The 24,672-nt window shown below is 44.4% G+C and overlaps 1 protein-coding gene and 1 pseudogene across 2 annotated transcripts in view; both read left to right on the top strand.

The window, feature by feature from the left end:
• The window catches only part of LOC311167654 (class I histocompatibility antigen, Gogo-OKO alpha chain-like), a 220,523-nt pseudogene extending 202,588 nt beyond the window's left edge, over positions 1-17,935 (top strand). The window contains exons 6-8 of the transcript in view: positions 17,504-17,579; positions 17,634-17,798; positions 17,866-17,935. The product of the transcript in view is annotated as a class I histocompatibility antigen, Gogo-OKO alpha chain-like (transcript). The remainder of the gene's footprint in view (positions 1-17,503; positions 17,580-17,633; positions 17,799-17,865) is intronic.
• LOC311188285 (class I histocompatibility antigen, Gogo-OKO alpha chain-like) overlaps positions 1-19,684 on the top strand; it is a gene marked incomplete at both ends in the record, with an annotated part of 222,670 nt that extends 202,986 nt beyond the window's left edge. Inside the window, 4 exons of the mRNA XM_084259420.1 lie at positions 17,991-18,266; positions 18,839-19,114; positions 19,234-19,353; positions 19,629-19,684. Of these exons, the coding sequence (XP_084115546.1) occupies positions 17,991-18,266; positions 18,839-19,114; positions 19,234-19,353; positions 19,629-19,684 (728 nt within the window). The remainder of the gene's footprint in view (positions 1-17,990; positions 18,267-18,838; positions 19,115-19,233; positions 19,354-19,628) is intronic.
• Between the last annotated feature and the right edge of the window lie 4,988 nt (positions 19,685-24,672).

Here is a 24,672-nt window from a genome sequence, read left to right as displayed (position 1 = left end):
TCCTTCACAAACTCTTCCAAAAAATTGAGAAGGAAGGGACAATACCAAACACTTTTTATGAAGCCAACATTACACTAATACCAAAACCGAACAAGGACAACACAAAAAAGGAAAACTACAGGCCAATCTCCCTAATGAACACTGATGCAAAAATCCTCAATAAAATTTTAGCTATCAGAATCCAACAATGTATCCATAAGATAATTCACCACGACCAAGTTGGATTCATTCCAGGGGCACAAGGATGGTTTAACATCCGAAAATCAATCAACGTTATCCAACACATCAACAAAAAGAAATATAAAAACCATATGATAATATCAATAGATGCTGAGAAAGCTTTCGACAAAGTGCAACACCCATTCATGATAAAAGCCCTTGAAATTCTTGGGATACAAGGAACATACCTCAACATCATAAAGGCCATCTATGACAAGCCAACAACCAGTATCATTCTCAATGGTGAAAAGCTGAAAGCAATTCCATTAAGATCTGGAACAAGACAAGGATGTCCACTCTCACCATTGCTTTTCAATATAATACTGGAAGTCCTAGCCAGGGCAATAAGACAAGAGAAAGACATCCAAGGAATCCAAATAGGAAAAGAAGAAGTCAAACTATCACTATTTGCAGACAATATGATATTATACATAGAGAACCCCAAAAACTCCACAGAAAAGCTAATTCAACTCATCAATCAGTTCAGTAAAGTGGCAGGATACAAAATCAACACGCAAAAGTCAGTAGCCTTCCTATACACAAACAATAAATATGAAGAAGAAGAAATCAAAAAGACCATCCCTTTTGTTATTGAAACAAAAAAAATCAAATATTTGGGAATAAATCTAACAAAAGAGGTAAAGGACCTATACAAAGAAAACTATAAAACACTGTTAAAAGAAATAGAAGAAGACACAAAGAAATGGAGAGACATCCCCTGCTCATGGATTGGAAGAATAAACATTATTAAAATGGCCATCCTTCCAAAAGCAATATACAGATTCAATGCTATTCCAATCAGAATTTCAATGTCATTCTTCAAAGAAATAGAACAATTATTGATGAAATTCATATGGAATCACAAAAAACCCCGAATAGCCAAAGCTTTCCTGGAAAAAAAAGAAGGGAATGGAGGCATCAGACTCCCAGACTTCAAACTATACTACAAAGCCATAATCATCAAAACTGCATGGTATTGGAACAAGAACAGACATACAGACCAATGGAATCGAATAGAAAATCCAGAAATAAACCCACAGATTTATGGTCAACTAATCTTTGACAAAGGAGCAAAGAATATGCATTGGAGCAAAGAAAGTTTGTTCAATAAATGGTGCTGGGAAAACTGGGTCGCTACATGCAAAAGAATGAAGCTTGACCACCACCTCACACCATACACAAAAATCAACTCAAAATGGATTAAAGAACTAGACATAAGACCTGAAACCATAAAATATATAGAAGGAAATATAGGCAAAACAATACATGATTTGCACATCAAAGACATCTTTACAGACACATCACCCAAAGCAGTGATAGTGAAGGCAAAGATAAACAGCTGGGACTACATCAAATTAAAGAGCTTTTGCATAGCAAAAGAGACAATAACAAAAACAAAGAGAAACCCCACCAACTGGGAGAACATTTTTGCACCCAACACTAATGATAAAGGACTGATCACAAAAATCTGCAAAGAGCTGATGAGTCTCAACAACAACAAAGAAAATAATCCAGTCAAAAAATGGGCAGAAGAGCTTAAAAGAAACTTCTCTGAAGAGGAAATGCAAATGGCCAACAGGCATATGAAAAAATGTTCAACATCACTTGTCATCAGGGAAATGCAAATCAAAACTACCATGAGATACCATCTTACACCAGTGAGAATGGCACATATTAAAAAAACTAGCAACAACAAATGTTGGCGAGGGTGTGGAGAAAAAGGAACTCTTCTGCACTGTTGGTGGGAGTGCAAACTGGTCCAACCACTGTGGAAAGCTGTATGGAGATTTCTGGACCTACTAAACATAGAGCTTCCATATGATCCAGCAATTCCACTCCTAGGTATTTACCCAAAGGACACAGAAACATCAATTCCAAAGAACACCTGCACCCCTATGTTTATAGCAGCACTGTTTACAATAGCTAAGCTTTGGAAACAACCCAAATGCCCAAAAATAGATGACTGGATCAAGAAGATGTGGTACATATATACCATGGAATATTACTCAGCATTCAAAAAAGATAAACACATGCAATTTGCATCAACATGGATGGCGCTGGAAGGGATCATGCTCAGCGAAATAAGCCAAAAAGAAAAAGAAAAATACCGGATGGTCTCACTCATAGCAGGAATCTAGAAAACTTAAATAAGGGACCAGGAAAATGAATAACTATAAGAAAGTGAAAATCAAAATCAACAAAAAACTATGAACCAGAGACACTTTTAGGGGGGCGGGGGTGGGAGGGGAGGGATTGGGGTCAGAATGGGGGGGCTGCAATTGTATGGGGAATATAACAATAAAATTTATTTAAAAAAAAAAAAAAAAAAAGAATGATTACCTAGATTTACTAAATTTAGGATATTTCCAGAAACAACCTTTTTCTTTTTTCCTTTTTAAAATCAGAGGAACCTACCTTAAGGCAGGGCAAACATCCAGAGGGAAGATTTTGTCATATGAAGTTGTTCCCTCCTCGTCATGTGAAATGACCCACAACCACCTATAGTTTAGATCCCTTCACACAGAATATAAACCCCAGACTTGCATCATTTATTTCAGAATTTATAATGTAAACTCTCCATGTATCTGTTATTAAATTTGATATTTTCTCCTCCTCATCTGTTTGATATAAATGTATTTGTCTATTGTCAGAAGAACCCAGGGGGGTGGGGAAAAATTCCCCCCTGTATCCTAACACAGGTATCCACGCTCCTGCCCTCTACCAACTGTATATGGTACCTTCCTAGTACTCAGTGCAAGGTCTGGGGTTTCTCTCCGTATCCCTGTTCTGCCCTTAGTCTTCAGGAGGTCTTTTGTAGTTGTGTTTGGGGTGGGCTGTCTACCTCCATTTCCTGGACCTTCCCTCAGTGGGGAGAAGAACCTAACCCAGGGTAAGGCCCATGTGTATCTCTGGAGTGACTCTGAGTTCTCCCGGAATCACTCTCAGGTCTCCTCAGACTCCCATCTGTACCTGGGGACAGAGAGTAGATGTTTTTCTCAGTTCTGCAGCTCCTCACCCAGACGTACATGCTGCTCATCAGCAGCACCATGACGTGGGTGTTGGGGACTTCCCCTAGTTCTTCCTCTCTGACTTCAGCAGGATTTCCATGCCTGAGTTCAGGGTCTCTCAGTTATTTCCCTGCTCCCTCAGACTGTACTGTGAAGGTCCGTGGAAAAGGGCCAAAGGACATGCAGGCCCCTGTGTCTGAGCTCTTGGGGATTCTAAACCCTTTAAAATTGCATTAAAGGCTCAGCTGCTTTTTCTTTTCAGCTTCCTTTTCCCCTGGATTTGCTGCCCAGGATAAAAGCAGCTCTCCTAGGAGGTTGTTGTCACTTTTTGATTTTGGTTCATTAGGCTTTTTTACAACCTGAATTCTCTTCGGGCTTAAAAAAAAAAAAACCATGATTTTTGTAGATTATCTGGGCAGGAGCAGTGTTCTCTTGTGGATGTGAAAGTCAAGATAGCTTTTTCTATCATGTTTTATGTTGAAATGGTTACAAGTGAACTATGATTAACTTTTTAATGCATTCTCTTGAAATTCTCATCATCACCCATTAAAAATTTGGTGGAGCAGGCAGTTGAGTGCAGCACTGTGTAGCTGACCATGGCCTCTGCAATGCAGGTTCAATCCCAGCCACCCTGGGAGCTACCCACATGGAGCGGCAGACCTCTCCTGTCTCGCCTGCTGCTCCCCTCAGCAGTTTATTTCAGTCAGTCTGCCTGTTCTGTTCCCCGCTCTATCTCTGGTGAATCCGCTCACCCTCCTGCACATCTGGCCTGTACCCAGGTTCTTGTATAAATAAATAAATCTTAAAAAAAAAAATTGCACATAGGTGATTACACCTTGAAATCATTTTTACAGACTATTCAAACACTTGCAAGAGTAAATTTATATTTAAAGATTTTAATAGTTTTTCCTTTTAATTTATTGAAAGATGATATGTTGAATTTTAGCTTGCAATAATGCAATCAGAGTTCACAAACTATATTTTACATATCAAGTATTTGAAAGTAACAATGAAACTCTAATTTATAGAACATGAATACAGTCATCTGCGAAGCTAGCTAGATTGCCAGTAAGAGCACATGGGCCACAAAGCAACATTTATCCAATATATATGAAAGAGATTTGGAGTTATATTGTGTGGGCCCATATCTGAAAGGTGTCCTGACCACCTTCACCCCGACAACTTGCACCTTGGGCTGTGAGCCCTGCTCTTTGGGCATTTGGAATACAAACTTGTGGGTGCATGGGTCTCCTTGTCCATGATGGACAGTGGCATGCTTTGCAGCTGGCTACCAATATAGAAGGAACTATTCTGAAAGTCATCCGAGAGAACAATGGGCCCCCTTTAGACTTCATCATGTTCGGGTCAGCCTTCAAGGAGTCCTGGAAAGAACTTGTGTTTCTACCACTTCTGACTTCCTTAATTGTGCAGGGGGCTGAGGGAACCAGTACCTCTCCATCTTGTGAAACCATCAGCACACACCACTTGAGAAGCTCAGAGACAGAGCTTAATGTCACACTGCTCCAGGTCACTTAGCCTCCCATCTCTACTTTTACTTAATCCTGTATTCTGAGCTCTGTTTCCAGTTATCAAGTTGCCAGATAAAGTGCATATAGAAATTTTAGATCAACAATGCAGATGAAATCTTACTATAAGCATGTCTCAAGTAGTGTACTAGACATATACTAAAAACACTATTCATTCTTTATCTGACATATTTTTTCGTTCTAGCATTCAAGTAGCCTAGAGTTAATCTAACCTGATAATTTAGACTATTCAAAGATTTTTATTCTTATTTTTAATTTGTTTTATCGTAGAGTCCTGTATTTTTATTTGTTAAATTTGGACACCCTTCTCACTAGAATAGAGGTAGTAATAAGGTAAACCCCTGACTATTTTAGTCCTTGATGAGTGATGTTGAGTTAGCCAGCACATTCAAACTTTTGTATCCTTCTCAGTCCACTGACAGGGTTGGGTGAGACTCAAGGAGATAATAAATGTAGTAAAAGTTGCTCTATAGAGGTAAAAGTCAGCATGATGATTACAGAAAATGAGAGACTCTAATTAAAGTGCCTGGGTCTTTAAACAGTCCTTTTGCACTGCTTTCCTTTTAGGCAGTTTAGTTGTCATTGGGGGAGACAGAAGAGTGTCCTGGGGATTTCAAAACCTGAGTCCTCGATTTGAATCATGACTGCCACTTAATGTAGTGGGACACTGTACAAACTATTTGCCATTTCTATGCCTCAGCCTCTCTCTTTGTAAAATTGAGGTACTGTTAGCACAGCTAGCACTCAGTATAGCACCTGCAGGTATCCGGTTCTCAAGGCCCTAGCAGATCAGTACTGTTTCACTAAAAGGCAACTTTGTGTTCCTTCCATCACATCAAATAGAGGAGATTGCCTCCCGGACCTTTTTATAAGCATTTCCTTAAGATATCACTGGATGGGCCTCCCCTGTGGAGCAGCAGTTAAGCACTGGGCTTTGAAGCTGCCTGCAGCCTCTGCAGCACCAGTTGGATCCCTGGCCATTGGCCATGGTCCCACATGGTGCTCAGAACTCTCCTGCCGCACATGCCACTCCCCTCAGCAGTGCATTTCATCACTCTGCCTGTTCTGTTCCCCTCTCTGTCTCTGGTGAATTCTCTCACTCTCCCCCGCTTCTGACTGTACCCAGTGCTTGTATTAAAAAACAAAACAAAACAAAAAAAAAAAAAAAACAGATATCACTGGATGTGCTGTGAAAAAGTTTCTATTATCAGAAGTTTGGAAAATGTTGCATATCACATGCTCTTTTGAAGCTTTACAGCACATATTTGCACATCAGAGCTTCTGATATTCTCCATTATAAACAACTACTTATTTACCCAGAATTTCTTAAACTCATTTATGCATGAAACACCTTTTTTTGTGACCCATCTGTTAATATTCTATGTAACTATTTTCACCTGTCAACATTCCTGTTAAGTCCTTTTAAGGCAAGAGAGAAAGTGAAGAGGTACTATTGTACAGATAATCCAACACTAAATAAAAGGGGGATATCATTTAACTTTGCAAAATTAATCAAGAGAGGAAGTACAATTAGTGTAAAAAGCTACTGGTGTCAGGAAATATTTCTCAAATAAGCTCACAAAGCAAGAGTGACATGAATACACTATTTGTAGGTAGCATAGAATATATCCAAAATACTGAAAACGGTCAGGGGAGAGCACAAGACAGGCTGCTGTTTTTCATTGTTGGATTAACTCTAGGCTAGTTGAATGCTAGAATGAAAACGAATGTCAGATAAAGAATGAATAGTGGTTTTGGTATATGTCTAGTACACTACTTGAGACATGAGAATTCATGTCTACTTGAGAATTCCTCTACAAAACCTGATTTTAAAAAATGTTAATATACTAGCTGGATAAAAAAAATTACAAATACAAAAAAAAAAAAAACTTTTGAATACTGAAAAGTGTTCAGACTAGGTGAACACTGGATTCAACCAACCCTAGAACCATTGGAAAAGGAATGTCTGGGGACATTCCATTACCCTCCAATCCTCCACAATTCTAATAGCAAATGGAGCAGTGATGAATCGCTGCTAGCCAGCTGGAACTGCATGCACTGCTTTTACTTGCTCCCTTTCTATTTTATGTTTGACTTAATAGTCCTCTCCCCCTTTTTCCTTCTCACAATTCACACCACTCTGCAATTCTTCATTGCAGTGTAAGATTAAAAAGAAATTAGTAAGCCCAGGGCAACTGGCTGATTATTGAATTCAACTACTGTGCCATCTAGACAATAGTATGACTACTTTTCCTCCCAGCAACACCACACATGCCTGCTCTTTTATGGCATTTTTTAGCAAAAAGATCCTGAAAATCACTAGTAATCCTAAGATAACAAGAATTTCAAGATTCAATAAGCTTTTGAAAGGGGATCCAGATGTATTCTCTAAGCCCCTTTAAATCACAAAGCAAGGCAAGGTGGCCTGACTGACTGATTAAATGATTATTTCTGCCTGGACTTAATTTCTGGCATTTTTGGGAATTCATCTGTGGTCTAGAGTAAAGCATTAGTCTTAATCTCAGAAATCTGAATTTGGCTTCTCTTAGGTATACATGTGTAGCTCCCATTAGAGATGAATTCTTGTCTATTAAAACTCAGTTCAGAAATCATCTCCTTTCTGAACCCCATTTTCTCTCCTCCTTCCTTCGACACTTTTACACATAATTGCTCTTAAATTCACATACACACCTTTGTGCCTACACCTCCTAGGTTGTACTACAATCTGTGTAACAGTCTACACCCATTCTACTTACTAAAGGGTTCATTTTTAGACGCACAAAGGGTGTATATAATCCTCTTCCTTTGCATATGGGCAGGACTTGTGCCTAAGGTGGGTTATTGTCCCATGGATCAGGTTACTTTATATGACAAAGATGAGGGAATAATCCTGCTGTGATTACCATATGTTCTATAAAATTCTCAGAGCAGATGGCAGGGACACTGGACTACCAAGGTCTTGATTTTGGTCCACTGAGGTTAATTTTGAACTTCTGATCTCCAGAACAATAAAATAACAAATTTGTGTTATTTTAAGCCACTGGCTGTGTGGTAATTTATTTCCATAGCAGTAGAGATTTCAACCCCTGCCCCATTCTACATGATCTTTGGTGACTGTTAATCATGTACTTTTCCACTCCTTCTTCTTCTTCAAAAAAAAGACATAACCCAGATTTTCTAGACCAAGATCAGAATGGAAGACAGTTGGATCAAAATCATCCCAGTGCATCCCCCAGGATATCTTAAATGAATTTCAACACTTGAGATCCCTGTATGGCCATCCTTCCGAATGTTGACTGGTTACCTCTGAGCCAGTTAGAACGCTAGTAAATAACATTTGGTGTGGGCTTGGGGGTTTCAACCAGTCAAATGCAATTTCTTTTGCCTACAATCCAAGTACCCTACCAGCTATCATTTGGTGAGAACTTATTTTCTTCTCTCCCAAATATTCTCTGCAGTTTGACTTTACGTTTGAGATGTTGTGCTTTGTCTTTAATTAGGTTTTAACTCTATGATAATCAACTCTTTCTATTTCAACTCTTTACAAGAACTCTTACAACAATTATAGAATTATTTATTTTTAGTACCATTTCACTGTAGGGAAACAGACACAAAGTGTTAATGTGCCCAATGTCACATGGCTATTTTGTGGATCTTGTTCTTACAAGTCCGCCACCCAGCCACCAAGTTATATTGTTTTCAAATAGGTGATGTCTGCAAAGAACGAAGGAAAAGGCATTTCTCACAGAGGGAAGGAAGAACCCAAAGTTAAGGGCAAGAAGTAGGCTATGCATATAACTGTTAAAGATAGAAAAGCTAAAGGAGGAGAGTATTTTCAGAGGGGAGGAAAATCGCTGACTAGAGGAACTAATCAATCAACCAGTGTTGGCTGTTCCTCCCAGTATTGTGTTTTGTGCTGTGATGTTTGGACAAAATATCAAGCGAAAAGAATTAAGAGAACAAAAGACCTGGTTCCTGTTCCAGTGGTCTTAGTAATCTAGCTCTGATGATAAGACCAGTGACCAATGGTAGTAAATTAAAGGGCTCTTTGGAGGATTACAAGAGATAATGGAAGAGAAATCTCTTAGTAAGGTGTTTGGAAGTAATGAGGCTATATAAATATTTAGTCTAAATCCAGTTTTGATCAACACTTCATCAGGGATAAATTCTTCGCTTAGACATGGTAATGCCTCCACTGAGATTTACCTTCCTCCTCTGGCTTCCAACACTGGTGCGTTCCAACATATCACCAGTAATGCTTGTTGGATAATGTGGCAGGAAGGAGTTTTCTCCTCCTACCTCATCCTCATTCCCTGGTCAGAAGTCCATTTTTGACGAGAAGGAGCAACTATGGGCATAATAATGCATGAGGCTGTATATTTAGCAGTGTTAGCCTGTGAAAGGTTGACTATTTTCAGTGATTTCTTTTGAGGTTGGATTGTTTCAACCTAATGTTCTCCAGATGGAAGGAAGGGTCTAAAACCCTCCCCTACAGGATCATCTAGGAGAAGTTGTTAGTCTGGGTCAAGAGCCTAAGGGAAGTGATGAGGTCTGGGGAAGGGACAGAGATAGAAGAATCAAAAGATACAGGGGGGAACTGATGGTGGAATAGGATGTGAATGGAGAGGTAATGAGAGAGAGGCCAGTACATTTCTTCATTACTTCAGCAAATATTTCTAGCCATGCACTACATTTGAGGAAATGTGTTCATGGGAGAATTATCCTACCTTCAAGGATCTCAAATGACAGTGAAAACATGGACAATACACGAGTGAACTGGTGGAACAAGTAGAAAATGTTGGAGAGCAATAAGCCATAAAACAGAGAGAAAAGAGGGTAATAGACTGGAGAGCACCTGCGGGTGAATGAGACAGGGACTCATCACAGGACACAAACACAACCTGGAGCTCGGCCCTTGCATCCTAGACACTGGAATCCAGGTTTAGCCTTTATTAAGAATCAGATAACACTCTCCAATGTGTCCCTTAAGAAAGCGTTTTTAGTGTATTGCCTTAACCTCCCCCCTCCTCCAGTGATCCGTTAAGGATCTTATTAAGGCTAAACACCTTGTATGGATCAGTGATGACACTACAGCTCAGGTACTTCTAGACCCTATTTTTTTAAAGATTTATTTATTCATGCATACAAGAACCAGTGCGCAGGCCAGATGTGCGGGAGGGTGAGAGGATTCACCAGAGACAGAGCGGGGAACAGAACAGGTGACTGATGAAATACACTGCTGAGGGGAGCAGCGGGTGAGACAGGAGACCTTCATCACGTCAGCGTGTATTAGGAAACAGGTCAGACTGAGAACCAGAAGCTGTATGCTGCTCCCCACCCTGTGCACAGCCCTGTCCTTGTGGGAGCTCAAGGAGAACCTGGGAGATCACAGGGTTCTCTCCCCTTGTCCTCAGCCCCGTGGCCACACGGGGGCGCTGCGGCGCTGTCCTAGTCTGGCAGCCAGGGGAGAGGCTGGGTGTGTGTGTGACTCAGGCTGAGAGGGTGAGCTGGGGCTGAGCATCACTGGGGGAGGGGGTGAGATGCCCTGTGAGCAGCCCTGGCACCAGGCCGAGGTGGGGGGAGTGGGGGAGAGGAGAGGCAGCTCTGGAGCTGCCCCGTGTCTGAGGCGCCATCTTCTCTCCCCACAGCCTCTCTCTGCAGCCCCTCGATGACCACACCCTGGAGACCGCAAAGCAGATGCTTTTCCCTTCAGCTCCCCGTTCCTTTCCTGAGGCTTATTTTAATTTTTTTTTTTAATTGAAGTAACACTGATTTACAGTACTGTGTGTGATTTAGGGGAATAATTTCCCATCGAAATTACCAAAGTAGATATTTTTCTCTTCCACTCCCTGTCCCTTTGCTGAGGGCTGTTTTTCAAATTGCAGTAACATTGATTTACAATTCATGTAGGGAACAGGCTCCCATCTCTTCAGAGGTAGTGACCACACCACCCCCTTCCTCCAGCACCCAGAGTCCTTCCCCAGATCCACTGTGGCCCCCACATTCTGCTGTCCCCCTCCCTCCTGGACAGAGAGGCAGGGACCTGCTGTCTGGGTCCCTCAGGCCTTGCTCCTGCCGCCTCCTGCAATGACAGTAAAGGTTTGTGGTTCTGCTTTCTATTTCCTTGGCGTATCCTTTCACCCTTTCAGTTTTAACCTATATTTGTTTGTATAGAAAGTCTTTCTAACACACATAGAATACAAATCTCCTTGATATTGTCCAATCTGATAATCACAGGCTTTTTAAAACATTTTATATAATTCTTACATCATTTTTCATTTTTGTATAATGTATGCATTTTCTTTTTGGTTGTATTCCCCATACAATTCCCACCCCCCTTATTCTGACCCTAATCCCCCTTCTCCTCCCCCCGCCCCCCACTGTAGTGTGTCTCTGGTCTATAGTTGCTTGTTGATTTTGATTTTTTTTGTTGTTGTTGTTAAAGATTTATTTATTTATTTATACAAGCACTGGGTACAGTCAGAAGAGCGGGAGGGTGAGAGAATTAACCGGAGCCAGAGCAGGGAACAGAACAGGCAGAAGGACCGAAGTACACTGCTGAGGGGAGCAGCGGGCGGCAGGAGAGGTCTGCGCTGCCATGTGGGATCCTTGTGCGGTGGCTGGGGAGCAGCCGGGGATCCAACTGGCACTGCAGAGGCTGCAAGCAGCTTGGCAACCCAGCGGTCAACCACTGCGCCACCGGGGAGGCCCTGATTTTGATTTTTACTTTATTGCAATTATTCTTTTTCCTGGTCCCTTATTTAGGTTTTCTAGATTCCTGCTATGAGTGAGACCATCTGGTATTTTTCTTTTTCTTTCTGGCTTATTTTGCTGAGCATGATCCCTTCCAGCTCCATCCAAGTTGCTGCAAATGGCATGAGTTTATCTTTTTTGAATGCTGAGTAATATTCCATGGTGTATATGTACCACATCTTCTTGATCCAGTCATCTATTTTGGGCATTTGGGTTGTTGCCAAAGCTTAGCTATTGTAAATGGTGCTGCTATAAACATAGGGGTGCAGGTGCCCTTTGGAATTAATGTTTCTGTGTACTTTGGGTAAATACCTAGGAGTGGAATTGCTGGATCCTATGGAAGCTCTATGTTTAGTAGGTCCAGAAATCTCCACACAGCTCTCCATAGTGGCTGGACCAGTTTGCACTCCCACCAGCAGTGCAGGAGAGTTCCTTTATCTCCACATATTCGCCAACATTTGTTGTTTCTAGTTTTTTTTTAATATGTGCCAGAGAATCACAGGCTTTCATTGGGATTTAGTTAATTTTTTTTTTTTTTTTTTTAGTATAATAACAACTTTACTGAGGACGGGTGGTGGGAGCTTGGTTCAGTCGGAAGCTGCACCGGCTGCGGGTTCGGGCACTGGGGGCTCTGTTAGGTGCTCAGTTCTAGGAGCAGAACAAACTTGGGGCCGTGGAGAAACCCCAAAGGAACAGCGCGACCCCAGCACCACAATCACTATGAGGCCAGCGGCGAAGGTCCCTGAGCCCAGCCGCATCGCGCGCGCCCTCCTGGCGGGGTCTGGACTCTGCCTGACCCAAGCAAGCCTCTAAGGCCACTAAGCTGGGCGCTCAGGGGGCCACATCTCATGGCGCCGGCAGTGCCTAATTTCTTTATTTTTATTTTTATTTTATTTTATCTATTTTTTACATCATTTTTCATTTTCATTTTTGCACAATGTATGCATTTTCATCTTGGTTATATTCCCCGTACAATTCCTGCCCCCCTTTTTTTGACCCTAATCCCTCCTCTCCTCACGCCCCCGCCCCACAGTGTGTCTCTGGTTTATAGTTGCTTGTTGGTTTTGATTTTTACTTTATTATAAGTAGTCTTTTTCCTGGTCCCTTATTTAGATTTTCTAAATTCCTGCTATGAGTGAGACCATCCGGTTTTTGATATGGTTAGATTTGTCTGTCGTTTTGATGTTTATTTTTTCATTGTCTCACAACTTTTTCATTCCATTTTATCATTTTCTACCTTTATTTGATTTAAGGAAATATTTTTCTGTGAAATTAATTCTTCATGTGCTTTAAATATATTTATTTCAGTACTTTTTATTGTTGTAAATACTTTATCTTTCATTTTTCAATATCTACTTAATGGAACTACATCCCATAACATATAGGAAATTTACAGCAATATAGTTCTATTTAACCACCGTGATGTTATTCATGTAATATATATGTTAAACCAAAATAAACACAAGCCAAATAAAAGTATAAAACAAAAAATGTAAGCAATCATATCTGTTCAATATGTTAAGACAAGCCTCAAAAAAAGTACTCTGCATGTCTCTGTTGCTAGTTACTGCTGTAATGTGTGAGTTATTATCTACTGTCATTCCCGAGGCCTGGAAGAAATCCGTTAACATTCCTTGGGACAGAACTCCTAGCAATGAATTCTCTGTTTTTAATTCACTCTAGTGTATTAACTTTGTCTTCTTTCTCCCTGCTTTTATTTCTTAAGATCTTTACATGAAATAAAATTTACCAATTTTAGATGGACAGTTAGGTAAATATAAATAATAGAATAAATAGACAGATAAATGAATATTCTAAATAAATATAATCCTGGAACTACCATAGAACACAGACTGCACAGCCCCCTCATCCCAAAATGTCTCCTGCTCCTTTATATATTTTTTTGAAATTTATTTATGTATTTTTACATTGTTCTTCAATTTTATACAATGTTTGATTTCTCCTCTCAGGTGTTGTCCCCAAGAAAGTGCCTCCACCAGGACACCCGGGAACATCACCACAGACTCTGCTGCTCTTCCCTCCCCAGATGAATGTCTCCAATGTATCGTTTGCTGCTAGTTTTGTCTTTTTTCACCCATCCCTTGTATGGTTTCCTATGTTCCTCCTCTAAGTAAAACCATCCAGTATTTTTCCTTTTCCTTCTGACTTATATTTCACTGAGCATAATCCCTTCCAGCTCCATCTGTGTTACTGCAAATGGCATCTTTATCTTTTTTTGATTGCCGAGTAGTATTCCCTCGTGTATATATAGCACATCTTCTTGATGCAGACATCTGGTTTTGGGCATTTAGGTTGTTTCCATGTCTTAGCTCTTGGCAATAGCTGCACCTTTATATTTGATCCTCTTTCCATACCCCAGCCAGGCAACCGTGTCTCCTTTCTATCTGTACTCTGAAGTTTCTCACTCTGTTAGATTTTATCACCATGAGGGAGTTCTCTATATCTGCCAATGAATTCTATTTTGAAATCTTTTATGGCTGATTTTAATAGAACCACTCCAATCTCCTTATGATGTCTATTATCATAGATTATCTTTTTTCCATAAATTTATTTTCAATGTGTCTTTATATTGAAACTTCATTTCTTGTAAGCAATATATAGTTCACTTCTACATTACTGTAAGTTTAAGCATAATCCTCTTATCACCTGGGTGAGGCAGACAACCAAGACTCTATTAGTCCCATTTTACAGGTAAGAGTGGAAACATTCCCATATTTAGCATGACACAGACCTAGGACCCAAGCCCAGGTCTTCCACACTCATAACTTCTTTTTCAAAGACTTCTTTTGTTGTTTAAGATTTTATTTATTTATGGGCCTCCCTGGTTGTGCAAGGGTTTAAGATACAACCTATGAAGCTCTCCACAGCCTCTGCAGCACAAGTTTGATCCCCGGCCAGGAAACTACCCACATGGCACAGCAGACCTCTCCTGTCTTGCCCACTGCTGCCCTCAGCAGTGTATTTCAGTCAGTCTCCCTGTTCTGTTCCCCACTCTGTCTCTGGTGAATCCTCTCACCCTCCACACCTCTGGCCTGTACCCCAGTGGTGGTTCCAGCTCGGGGTCTCACGGGGCTGCAATCACGATGTCAGGCCGAAGAAAAGGCTTGATGGACATGGAAGGATCTTCATAAAGATTCATCCATGTGGCTGCTAGAAAAAGCTTCAGTTCCTCACCATGTGAGCATATCCTTATCTGAGTGCCCACGCAGCACAGCAAATGTCTTCCCCAGAGAGGAGCAGGAGAGATCAAGCAGGAGATCGTGGAGCCTTTTGAGCCTCACTCACTGTGAAGTAGCAAAGGCACCCCAGCCTCCTCCATGAGCAGGGAGCCAGCAAGTCCGGGGACTCACAGGAGGGGAATTGGTCTTGACCTCTTGAGTATATAAAAAAAACCTGTGAAGATTTGAAAAACTTCTACTGTCTATCATCTGGCCACTAAATATTTATATCCTTTTTGTCAAAGAAAGAAAATTATGCCGATACCTTGTAGAGAATAGTCAGGCTTTATTCAAAGAAGCACCATGAAGAAAACAGGCTTAAATCTAAATACGTGAAAGATATAAGATTTAACACATCTGGACTCTTATTTTTCTGGGGATTCCTTTTCTTGCCCACTGAAGTTGGACATTTGCCTGAACCAGGCGAAATCTGCCCCTGCAGTGTGCACAGCTGGGCTCCTGCTCTGTTGCTTCAGTCTCTACTTGCTGCATTTTCATCCTAGGTCTTGAAGGGTTTGACTTGTCTCCATGTGATTCAATGGTCAACCCAGGTTTTTTGTCTCCATGCGATTCAATGGTCAACCAAGGTTTTGGACAGTGTCTACCCAGATGTTGGCATTCACTCACTTGTTGGTTATCTTATTCCTGGTGTACTCAAATACCCAAAGACTGCCACGAAATCTGATGTTTGATTCCTCAAGTCAGTAAGATTTTTCTTCTGGTTCTCTGAGCTTGTGTGGATCGGGGAAGTCATGAGTCATACGTGCAGAATCACAGATTGCACCAGGATGAGTCTGTCACTCAAGGGTAGAACACCCTCTAAGTTCTTTCTGGTTTTCCAGCAGTTTCTCTTGAGTGTCCCACACCTCAGCACAGTTTAGTGGTCATTCAGGGATTTGACAGAGTTTGTATTCAGATTTGGGATTGCACCTCTCTCTCTCTGTTGTTAAAATACATGTTAATTAAACTATTTGGACATGCCATATTTTAAGGATATACTTAAACCCCATGTAGAAAAATTCATGATTTCCACAAGAAGATAATTTTATTATACATTATATTTTATTATACTATTTTATTATACAACAAAGTATTGGGGGGCAGATACTGAAAGTTAAGAACATTGTAGATATGTACTGTCAATATGGTAGTTACTAGCCACATATGGCTTTTTAATTTTAAATGATACATAGTTAAATATGCAACATCTCAGCTCATGAGCCACATGTCAAGTGTTCAATAGTTAGAGGCACCATATTGGTCAGTACATATATAGAACATTTTTTTCTTCCAGAACATTCTGTTTGACAGCACAGCTCTTCATGCTTTGGGAGCATCAAGTCAGATGCATTAAACACATGTAAAGTCAAGGGGCCAATATTATCTCTCTTAAAGAGGAGGTGAGGTCCCTGGATGGAAATACATACTAAGCAGGTGAAAAACAAAATCAAAGAAGATTATCAGTGGGTCTGGTGCCTCGGACTCATAAACTGTCCCAGTTCCAAAGGGAAGCACCTGTCTCTCCAACTCCCTTCTCAGACTGAAGACTCTCTCTCATCATCTCTGAAATGAGTTCTCTTCCAGGGAGTACAGGGGCAAAACTCTAAGAAAAACTTTGGAAATAGGAAATCCAAACCAAAGAGATGGATGCTGGCAGAGGACACTTGGGAGACTCTCCCTGGTTCACTGAGAAAAGCATTTCCAGAGTCGGTCTGTGGAATCCTTGAGGTCACCGAGAACCTTTTCCGGGATCCAGGAGGTCAAAACTATTTTTATAACATCACTTAGACACCATTTGCCTTTCACTATTTTGGCATTTGCTAAGGTAAAACTTAGTTATTTTCTTAAAAATGCTTTGTTAGCATACATTGGTTATTAATATTCTAAAGTAAAGAAGTAATTCCATCTTAAAGCGCCTTTATTCTAGTAAAGTAAATATTTAACGGTATAGCCCACATAAAAATTATACATGGGATCCTTAATAATTTGTGAGACTGTAGAGACACCCTGAAAGAAAAAGGTTTGAGAATCGCTGACCCAGTTCCTGGGCCTGGACTCGGGAGACGGTGTGACTCGGGAGAAGGTGCAGGAGAGGAGGGTCTCGGGGTGTGGCTCTCAAGGTCTCAGTCCCCAGGGCGCTGTCTGGGGCTGGAAGGTGACTGTCGGGGCTTCCTCACTTCCCCAGTTTCACTTCTCACAGCTCTTGTCGGGTCCTCCTTCCTGGATACTGGTGACTCACCCCGGGGCTCACTCCCCATTGCCTGGAGGTCTCCAGAGCAGCCAATCAGCAGCCCCGCGGCTCCCGTTCCAAAGCCCTCGCCCGCCCGCCGGGACTCCGTCTCCCCAGCCCGGGTGGAGGCGCGTCCTGGGGGATGGGGGGCGCAGCCCTCCTGCTCCTGCTCGCGGTGGCCGCGGCCCCGAGGGAGACCCGGGCGGGTGAGTGCCGGTTGGGAGGGGACAGGGCGCTCCCAGAGGCGGGAGCGAGGGCGTGGGCGGGCATGGGAAAGGCGCGACCTCGCCGCCGCCCTAGTTGTCCCCCAACGTCGGCCCCGCCCCGTCCTGGCCCCTTTCCGTCCCCCGAGACCCCAGCCTCCTCTGGCCCCCCGAGTCCCGGCCATTTTCGTCCCGCAGCCGCTTTTCACTCTCGCTCATCTTTCACCCACTTTCTGTCTCGCGCCCTGGGACTCGAGCCCCTGAAGGGGAGAAGAATAGCCCGGGTCTCCCCTCCCGCCCCCAGGCCCCCACTCCATGAGGCTTTTCTACACCGCGATGTCCGGGCCTGGTCCCGGTCAGCCCCGCTTCATCGCCGTGGGGTACGTGGACGACACGCAGTTCGGGCGGTTTGACAGCGACTCCCCGGGCCAGAGTGTGGAGACGCGGGCGCCATGGATGGAGCAGGTCGGGCAGGAGGAGCAGGACGAGGAGACGCAGCACCAAAGGGACAACACACTGAGGTTCCGAGCGCAACTGGACTCCCTGCGCAGCCTCTACAACCAGAGTGAGACCGGTGAGCTGGTGCGGGTCCGGGCCAGGTCAGCACCCCCATCCCCACGGACGGGGGGGGGGTGGGGGGGCTTCGCTTAGGGTCTCCCCCTCCAGGCTTCTCCACAACCTGCCCGGGTCCCTGGGAACAGTCAGCGGGACTTTCACCCGGTTTCATTCGGTTTAGTTTATTCAGGGTGGGTGCAGGCAGGGTGATCTCAGGGTGACGCGGGCGGGGACAGGCTCTCACACCTTCCAGAGGATGTCTGGCTGCGATGTGGGGCCCGACGGGCTCCTCCTCCGCGGATACAGCCAGTTCGCCTACGACGGTGCCGATTACATCGCCCTGAACGAGGACCTGCGCTCCTGGACCACAGCAGACACGGCTGCTCAGATCACCTGGCGAGAGTGGGAGGCCCAGGGTGTGGCAGAGCACTTCAGGAACTATGTGGGGGTCAGGTGCGTGGAGTGGCTGCGCAGATTCCTGGAGTACGGGAAGGAGACTCTGCAGCGCACGGGTAAGAGGGGCCTGGAGGCTCCCGGGCCCCCCTGCCTGGAGTCACTGCGGGAAATGAGTCCTCTCTCTAGTGCCGAGAGGGGGGCTCCCCTGGGTTTCATGTTCTGCACGAGAGAGACTCCCAGAGACTCCGGCTTCTCCTGAAGGACAGTGAAGGGATCCCGTCTCTCCTGAGAAAGACAGACAGTCCCTGACCTCACACGTCACCGGGTCCTTTTGACCAGGGGCCTGTTTGAGAACCACGAGTTTCTCTCTCAGTCTTGTTTCTGGTCTGAGAACATTTTCAGTTATGTGATTCCTGCTTTTCTGTGTCATTCACCTTCCACCCAGGTCAGGAATAAAAAGTCTGTGTTCCCCTCCCTCTGCTTCATCCTACCCTGGGTTCTCATCCTCATTCTAGGACTTTCTAAGGAATAGGAGAATCTCACAGATTCCCCAGATTAACCTGTTTTTTACATTTTATGCTTTTTCCTGCCACACTAGTTGTCTTGTCCATTGTGAGGATGGTCTCATGAGGATTCTTCAGTGTCCATGGAGGAAACATAAAGTGAGTTTTCTGATTTACCACCTCAGATCCCCCAAAGACACGCATGACCCACCACCCCACCTCTGAGGGTGAGGTCACCCTGAAGTGCTGGGCCCTGGGCTTCTACCCTGCGGACATCACCCTGACCTGGCAGCGAGATGGGGAGGACCTGACCCAGGAGATGGAGCTGGTGGACACCAGGCCTGGGGGAGATGGAACCTTCCAGAAGTGGGCGGCTGTGGTGGTGCCTTCTGGAGAGGAGCAGAGATACACGTGCCACGTGCAGCATGAGGGACTACTGGAGCCCCAAGTCCTGAGATGGGGTAAGGAGGAGGATGTGGGCACTGAGGCTGTTCTCAGGGCCATCAGGAGCCCTTCTGGAGCCCTTCAGAGGGTCAGGATAAGGTCTGGGGCTCAGGGTATGATCTTCCTTCCCTTCCAGTGCCCCCTCCTCAGTCCTCCATCCCCACCGCGGGCATCATTGCTGGCCTGGTTCTTCTTGGAGCTGTGCTCCCTGGAGCTGTGGTGGCTGCAGCTGTGATGTGGAGGAAGAAACTCTCAGGTAGGGAAAGGAGTGGGGGATCTTGTCCACTGGGGGCTTCCATGTCCCAGGCAGAACTTGCCCTACCTGTTTTTTGGGAAGTGCCATCCACACACGTGTGTTGCCCAGAGAGCATTTGCTCCAGTCCCCCCTCGCCTCCTTTCTTCTTTTTCACCAGTACTGACCTGGGTCTTTAGTCCCAGTTCTGGAAACTTCCCTGTGGTGCAGGATTAGAAGATTCCTTTCGGCTTCTGACCTGACTGCTCTCTGGTCTCACATGATTTTTCTACCCACAGGGAGACAAGGAGGAAGCTACACTCAGGCTCTAGGTAAGTGTAGATCAATGGTTTGACCCTGAGCCCCTGGGGACAGTGTAAATGGACTCCATGGGGGAGTCACCCTCATCAGTCCCTCCTGTGGTGTCATCTCTTACCAGGTTCTGTTTTGTTCTCAACCAGGCAACAATAGTGCCCAGGGCTCTGATGTGTCTCTCAGCCCCTAAAGCATCTTTTAAAATGAATGTGATGAGGGCCCTCCACGATGGCACAGTGGGTTGAACGCAGTGCTGTGAAGCTGTCCCCAGCCTCCGCAGTGCAGGTTCGATTCCCGGCCAGCCAGGAAGACTCCCACATGGCGGGGCAGACATCTCCTCTCTTGCCCGCTGCTCCCCTCAGCAGTGCTTTCAGTCCGTCTGTCTGTTCTGCTCCCCACTCTGGTGAATCCTGATTCACCAGATCTGGTGAATCAGGTCTCTGGTGAACCTTCTCACTCTCCCGCGACTTGGGCCTGTACCCCAGCTCTTATATAAATAAAAAAAATTTAAAAAATGAATGTAATGAGGCTTCTTTTGTTCACACCCTGGACAGCACCTGGTATTGTGCAGAGTTTGCATTTTCATTCTCTCCTAGGTGTGATGGTATCACTGTTCTTAACTGTGATAGTGAGCATTTGTTCATATTTTCACTTTTCTATGAATACAGTTGCTGTTTGTATAGAAGTTTTGTACATTTTTACAGATGAAGTGCTGTTCATTTATTACACTATTTTTGTCCTTATTAAAATTGGGTTATTTCTTTCTGATCATTGAGTTTTCGGCATTTTTTTGTAGATACAGTCCTTTGTCAGATTCGTGATTTGCAAATGTTTCCCCCCAACTCTGTGACCTGAACTCCTTTACTGATGGGAAAACAAACAGTATTGCCCAGACAGGAGCATGGAGATACATATATTTGGAAGAGAAAAGATAAATTGCTAGGTTTTGAGCAGATACTGGCTGACTGGGGTGTTTGAGGGTGGAGGGGAATGACTTATGTGTATCCTTGAGTGTTATTTAAATGTCCTTGTATGAGCATGAAATATGCTTTCTAAAGTAAATTGCATTTCATTCCTCAACTTGTAAAACTATTCACACATCATGACCAAACTAGGTGTTAAGACCAGACTGACATGTGGGTTACAAGTAATAGACCTGCTCGTCATAGTTGCAAAGTCATGGTTTCCCTTTGGGTTTACTCTGGTGTTGTCCGTTCTTGGGGTGTTGGACACATGTGTAATGTCCTGTGTCCATCATGAGAATATCATACAGAGTATTTTCACTGCCCATAGTGTCTTCTGTGCTCCAAGGAAGCAAAAGCAAAAAGAAACCAATGGAATCACATCAGACTAAAAAGCTTCTACATAGTGAAGGAAACTATCGTTAAAATGAAAAGACAGTATCAAATTGGAGAAACTATTTGTACATCATCAATCCAACATGGATATAATATCCAAGATCTACAAAGAACTCCAAAACAAGAAAACACCTCAAAACAGAGGAGAGGAGCTAAATAGGTACTTTTCTAAAAAAGATACACGTGTGGCCAATAGATATATGGATACAAGTTTATCATCATGTGCTGTCAGAAAAATGCCAATTCAAACCACAATAAAGGCCTCCCCTGGTGGCGCAGCGGTTGAGCAATGGGCTGCGAAGCTGCCAGCAGCCTCTGCCAGCCAGTTTGATCCCCGGCCGCAGGCGAGGGTCCCACATGGCGCAACAGACCTCACCTGCCTTTCTTGCTGCTCCCCTCAGCAGTGTATTTCTTCGACAGCCTGCCTGTTCTGTTCCCTGCTCTGGCTTTGGTGAATTCTCTCACCTGCCTGTGCTTCTGACTGTACCCAGTGCTTGTATAAATAAATAAATAATTATTGGGCCTCCCCGGTGGCGCAGCGGTTGAGCGCCGGGTTGCGAAGCTGCCCGCAGCCTCTGCAGTGCCAGTTCGATCCCCGGCTGCTCCCCGACCACCAGAGGAGGCTTCCCACATGGCGCGCAGACCTCTCCTGCCGCCCGCTGCTCCCCTCAGCAGTGTACTTCGGTCCTTCTGCCTGCTCTGCCCCCCGCTCTGGCTCTGGTGGATTCTCTCACCCTCCCGCGCTTCTGACTGTACCCAGTGCTTGTATGTATGTATGTATAAATCAATCAATAAATAAATCTTTAAAAAAATAAATAAATAATTCTTTAAAAAATAAATAAAACCACAGTGAGTTCCCACCTCACATCTGTGAGAATGACCCATTGAAAGGTGTGGAGGAAAAGGAATTCTGGCACATGGTGGGTGGGAATGATGTCTTGTCCTGTCAGTGGGCAGAATGAGGGGTTCCCTGGACCCTCAAAACTGCACACTCTACATGGGATCTGCCATCAGCTGCATAAAGACAAAACATACACTAAAGCGTAAGACCTTCAATAGAAAAGAACTTTAATACAATTACTATAAAACAGAGAATCAGTGTGCAATAGAGAGAAGAAGAGAAAGAATATAGTTAGAATAGTTCCCAAGTGAAGCACCCACAGTTACCTACCCCTCATGGGTAAATGCCCAGCCAAACAGGCTGGGCCCAAAGCAGGCCCACTGGGGCCCGAACGCCTGCCACAAGGCTAAGGCACCTACTGGTAGAGACCCATGGGAAAGGGGCAGGAGGGGCCAGGCAAGTCTGGAAGGAAAAGAACAAAATCAAAATCCACAACAAGATAACAGCTGCCATTGTCAGCATCCCCATGAGTCTCTCACCCGTGTTTTTAATCTCTTTCACATGACTCTTTCCATGTCCCCAGCTCCGTGGCACAAGTCCAAGTGAGAAGCAAGGCGTGGTTTCTTCTTCACATGTCTCTCTGCTCCATGCACCTCCTCTAGCCTCCTTTCCCCATCTTGCTCCACGTCTTCCTCCTCTTCCTTCGCTTTTCATCCCTGCTTAGCTCCTCCTTTCCTTAGGCAGGGCGGTAACTTGGTACCTCTGTTTTCTATGGATAGCACATTGGTCCTGCCCCTATGGAAAAAAAAAATGAAGGTTCCTCAAAATAGACCTGTCCCATGGTCAAGCATCCCATTCCATAGTATTTATCCAAAGAAGGTAAAAACACTAATTCCGAGGAATGTGCGCCTCCTACGGTCACTGCAGCGCTGTCTACCATAACCAAGCGATGGAGACAAACTAAGTGCCCAACGGCAGATGAGGGGATAAAGAACACAAGCTATACACACCGTGGAATACTACTCAGCTGTGAAAAAGATGAAATAATTGAATTTGCAACAATATGGATAGATGTGGATGGGATTATACTAAGTGAAATAAATTTGAAGGAAAAAGTTACATACAGATGATTTCATTCATATTTGGAATATAAAGAAACAAAGTTGGGACAGATGAAACTAAACCAAAGCATATTCTATATATATGACTGCAGAATTGAAGCTATGGCTGGGGGTAAGAGTAGGAAACAAAGTAGGGAGAGGGCCCAACAGACTATAGTGAAGACTACGGGTGCCCTTAGGGTGGGTGTGATTTGGTAACAAACATCTGAAGAGATGTGACCCTTGCCTCTGAACACATGCAGTGTGTAAACCAATGCTAACCTCAACTGAATAATACAATGAGGGGGAAAAGAAAAGAAAAAGGTAAATTGTCTCCTCCATTGGTCACTGACCTCAGGACTTGGCCTTCGCCTCCTCACTGTCATGCAGGGTGAGGGGCTGGTTGCCCACAAGGGCAGAGGCAGGAGGTGCAGGGACTCCTGGGGCTGCTCAGACACCGCTGAGTAGAGACACTGCAGAGAGGGAGGCTCTGAGGGGACCAGAGACAGAGGGCCAGAGTAACCCCAGTGCTGAGTGAGGGTCTGGTTCCCAAGGAGAGGGGAATGTGCGTGTGTGTGTGTGTGTGTGTGTAACAAGAATGACAGGGTACACAATATAAAATGATGGGAAGTCAATTAACATCAAGCCCCAGAATAAAGTAATTCAAATTTCACACAGTGTAAAGAGTGTCAGAACAACACCCCAATAAATACAGTTCCATGGAGAAGGAGCTTCTGAGTGGGACTGAAAAAGCATTGGACCTGCAGAAGAGGAGGAGGTTTAGAAATACCTCATGGTTGGCTTGAGGTGTAAGAAACTGGGCGGGACCCCTCCGCCTGTCCTGGCCCCTGCTAGGATGTGGTGGCATCTTCACCCCTGACAGCTCACTCATTACCCGAGTGTTAACATTATCAATGGTCCACTGCATTCCCAAGATGTCCTCCTGAAAGCATCCCCATTGCATAGTCCCAGCCTCTCTGCCTCAATCCCCACCCCCACTGCAATTCTCCAGGGTCTCACCTATAGGGGCGGAGATACACTTCAGAGCACAGGGACTGTGGCTGCCTGGGGGAGAACACAACAAAACTTGGTGAGAGATGAGACCACAGGAGAAACTGATGAGAGTGACTCCCCCATGGGCTCCATCTACACCATTCCCAGGGCTCAGGGATCCAAGCCTTGACCACACTTACTTGCAGCCTGAGTGTAGCTTCCTCCTTGTCCTCCTGTGGGAAGAAGCGTCAGGTGGGACCAGGGAGTAGCCAGGTCAGAAGTCCTAAAGGAATCTTCTAATCCTGCAGAACAGGGAAGTTTCCAGAACTGTGAGTAAAGTCCCAGGTCAGGCCTGGGAAAAATGAGGAAAGGAGATGAAGGGGGACTGGACCAAATGCCCTCTGGGCAACACCCGTGTGTGTGGATGATAATTCCCATTAACCAGGCAGGGCAAGTTCTCCCTGGCACATGAAAGCCCCCAGTGGACAAGATCACCCACTCCCTTCCCTACCTGAGCACTTCTTCTACCCCCTCACATATGAACCACCTTGTGTGCAATGAGCACACCAACAAAGAAAACAGAGCCGGAATTGAGGACCACAGCAAGGATGGAGAACTGAGGAGGTGGCACTGGAAGGGAAGGGAAGGTCAGACCCTGAGCCTGAGGCCTCGGTCTGACTCTCTGAAGGTCTCCAGAAGGGCTTCTGATGGCCCCGAGTCAGCCTTTGTGCCCACA

Source organism: Talpa europaea (assembly GCF_964194135.1).
Source record: "Talpa europaea genome assembly, chromosome: 2".
In the NCBI taxonomy this organism is placed as follows: Eukaryota; Metazoa; Chordata; class Mammalia; order Eulipotyphla; family Talpidae; genus Talpa; species Talpa europaea.
This window is presented reverse-complemented; position numbering and strand designations above follow the sequence as displayed.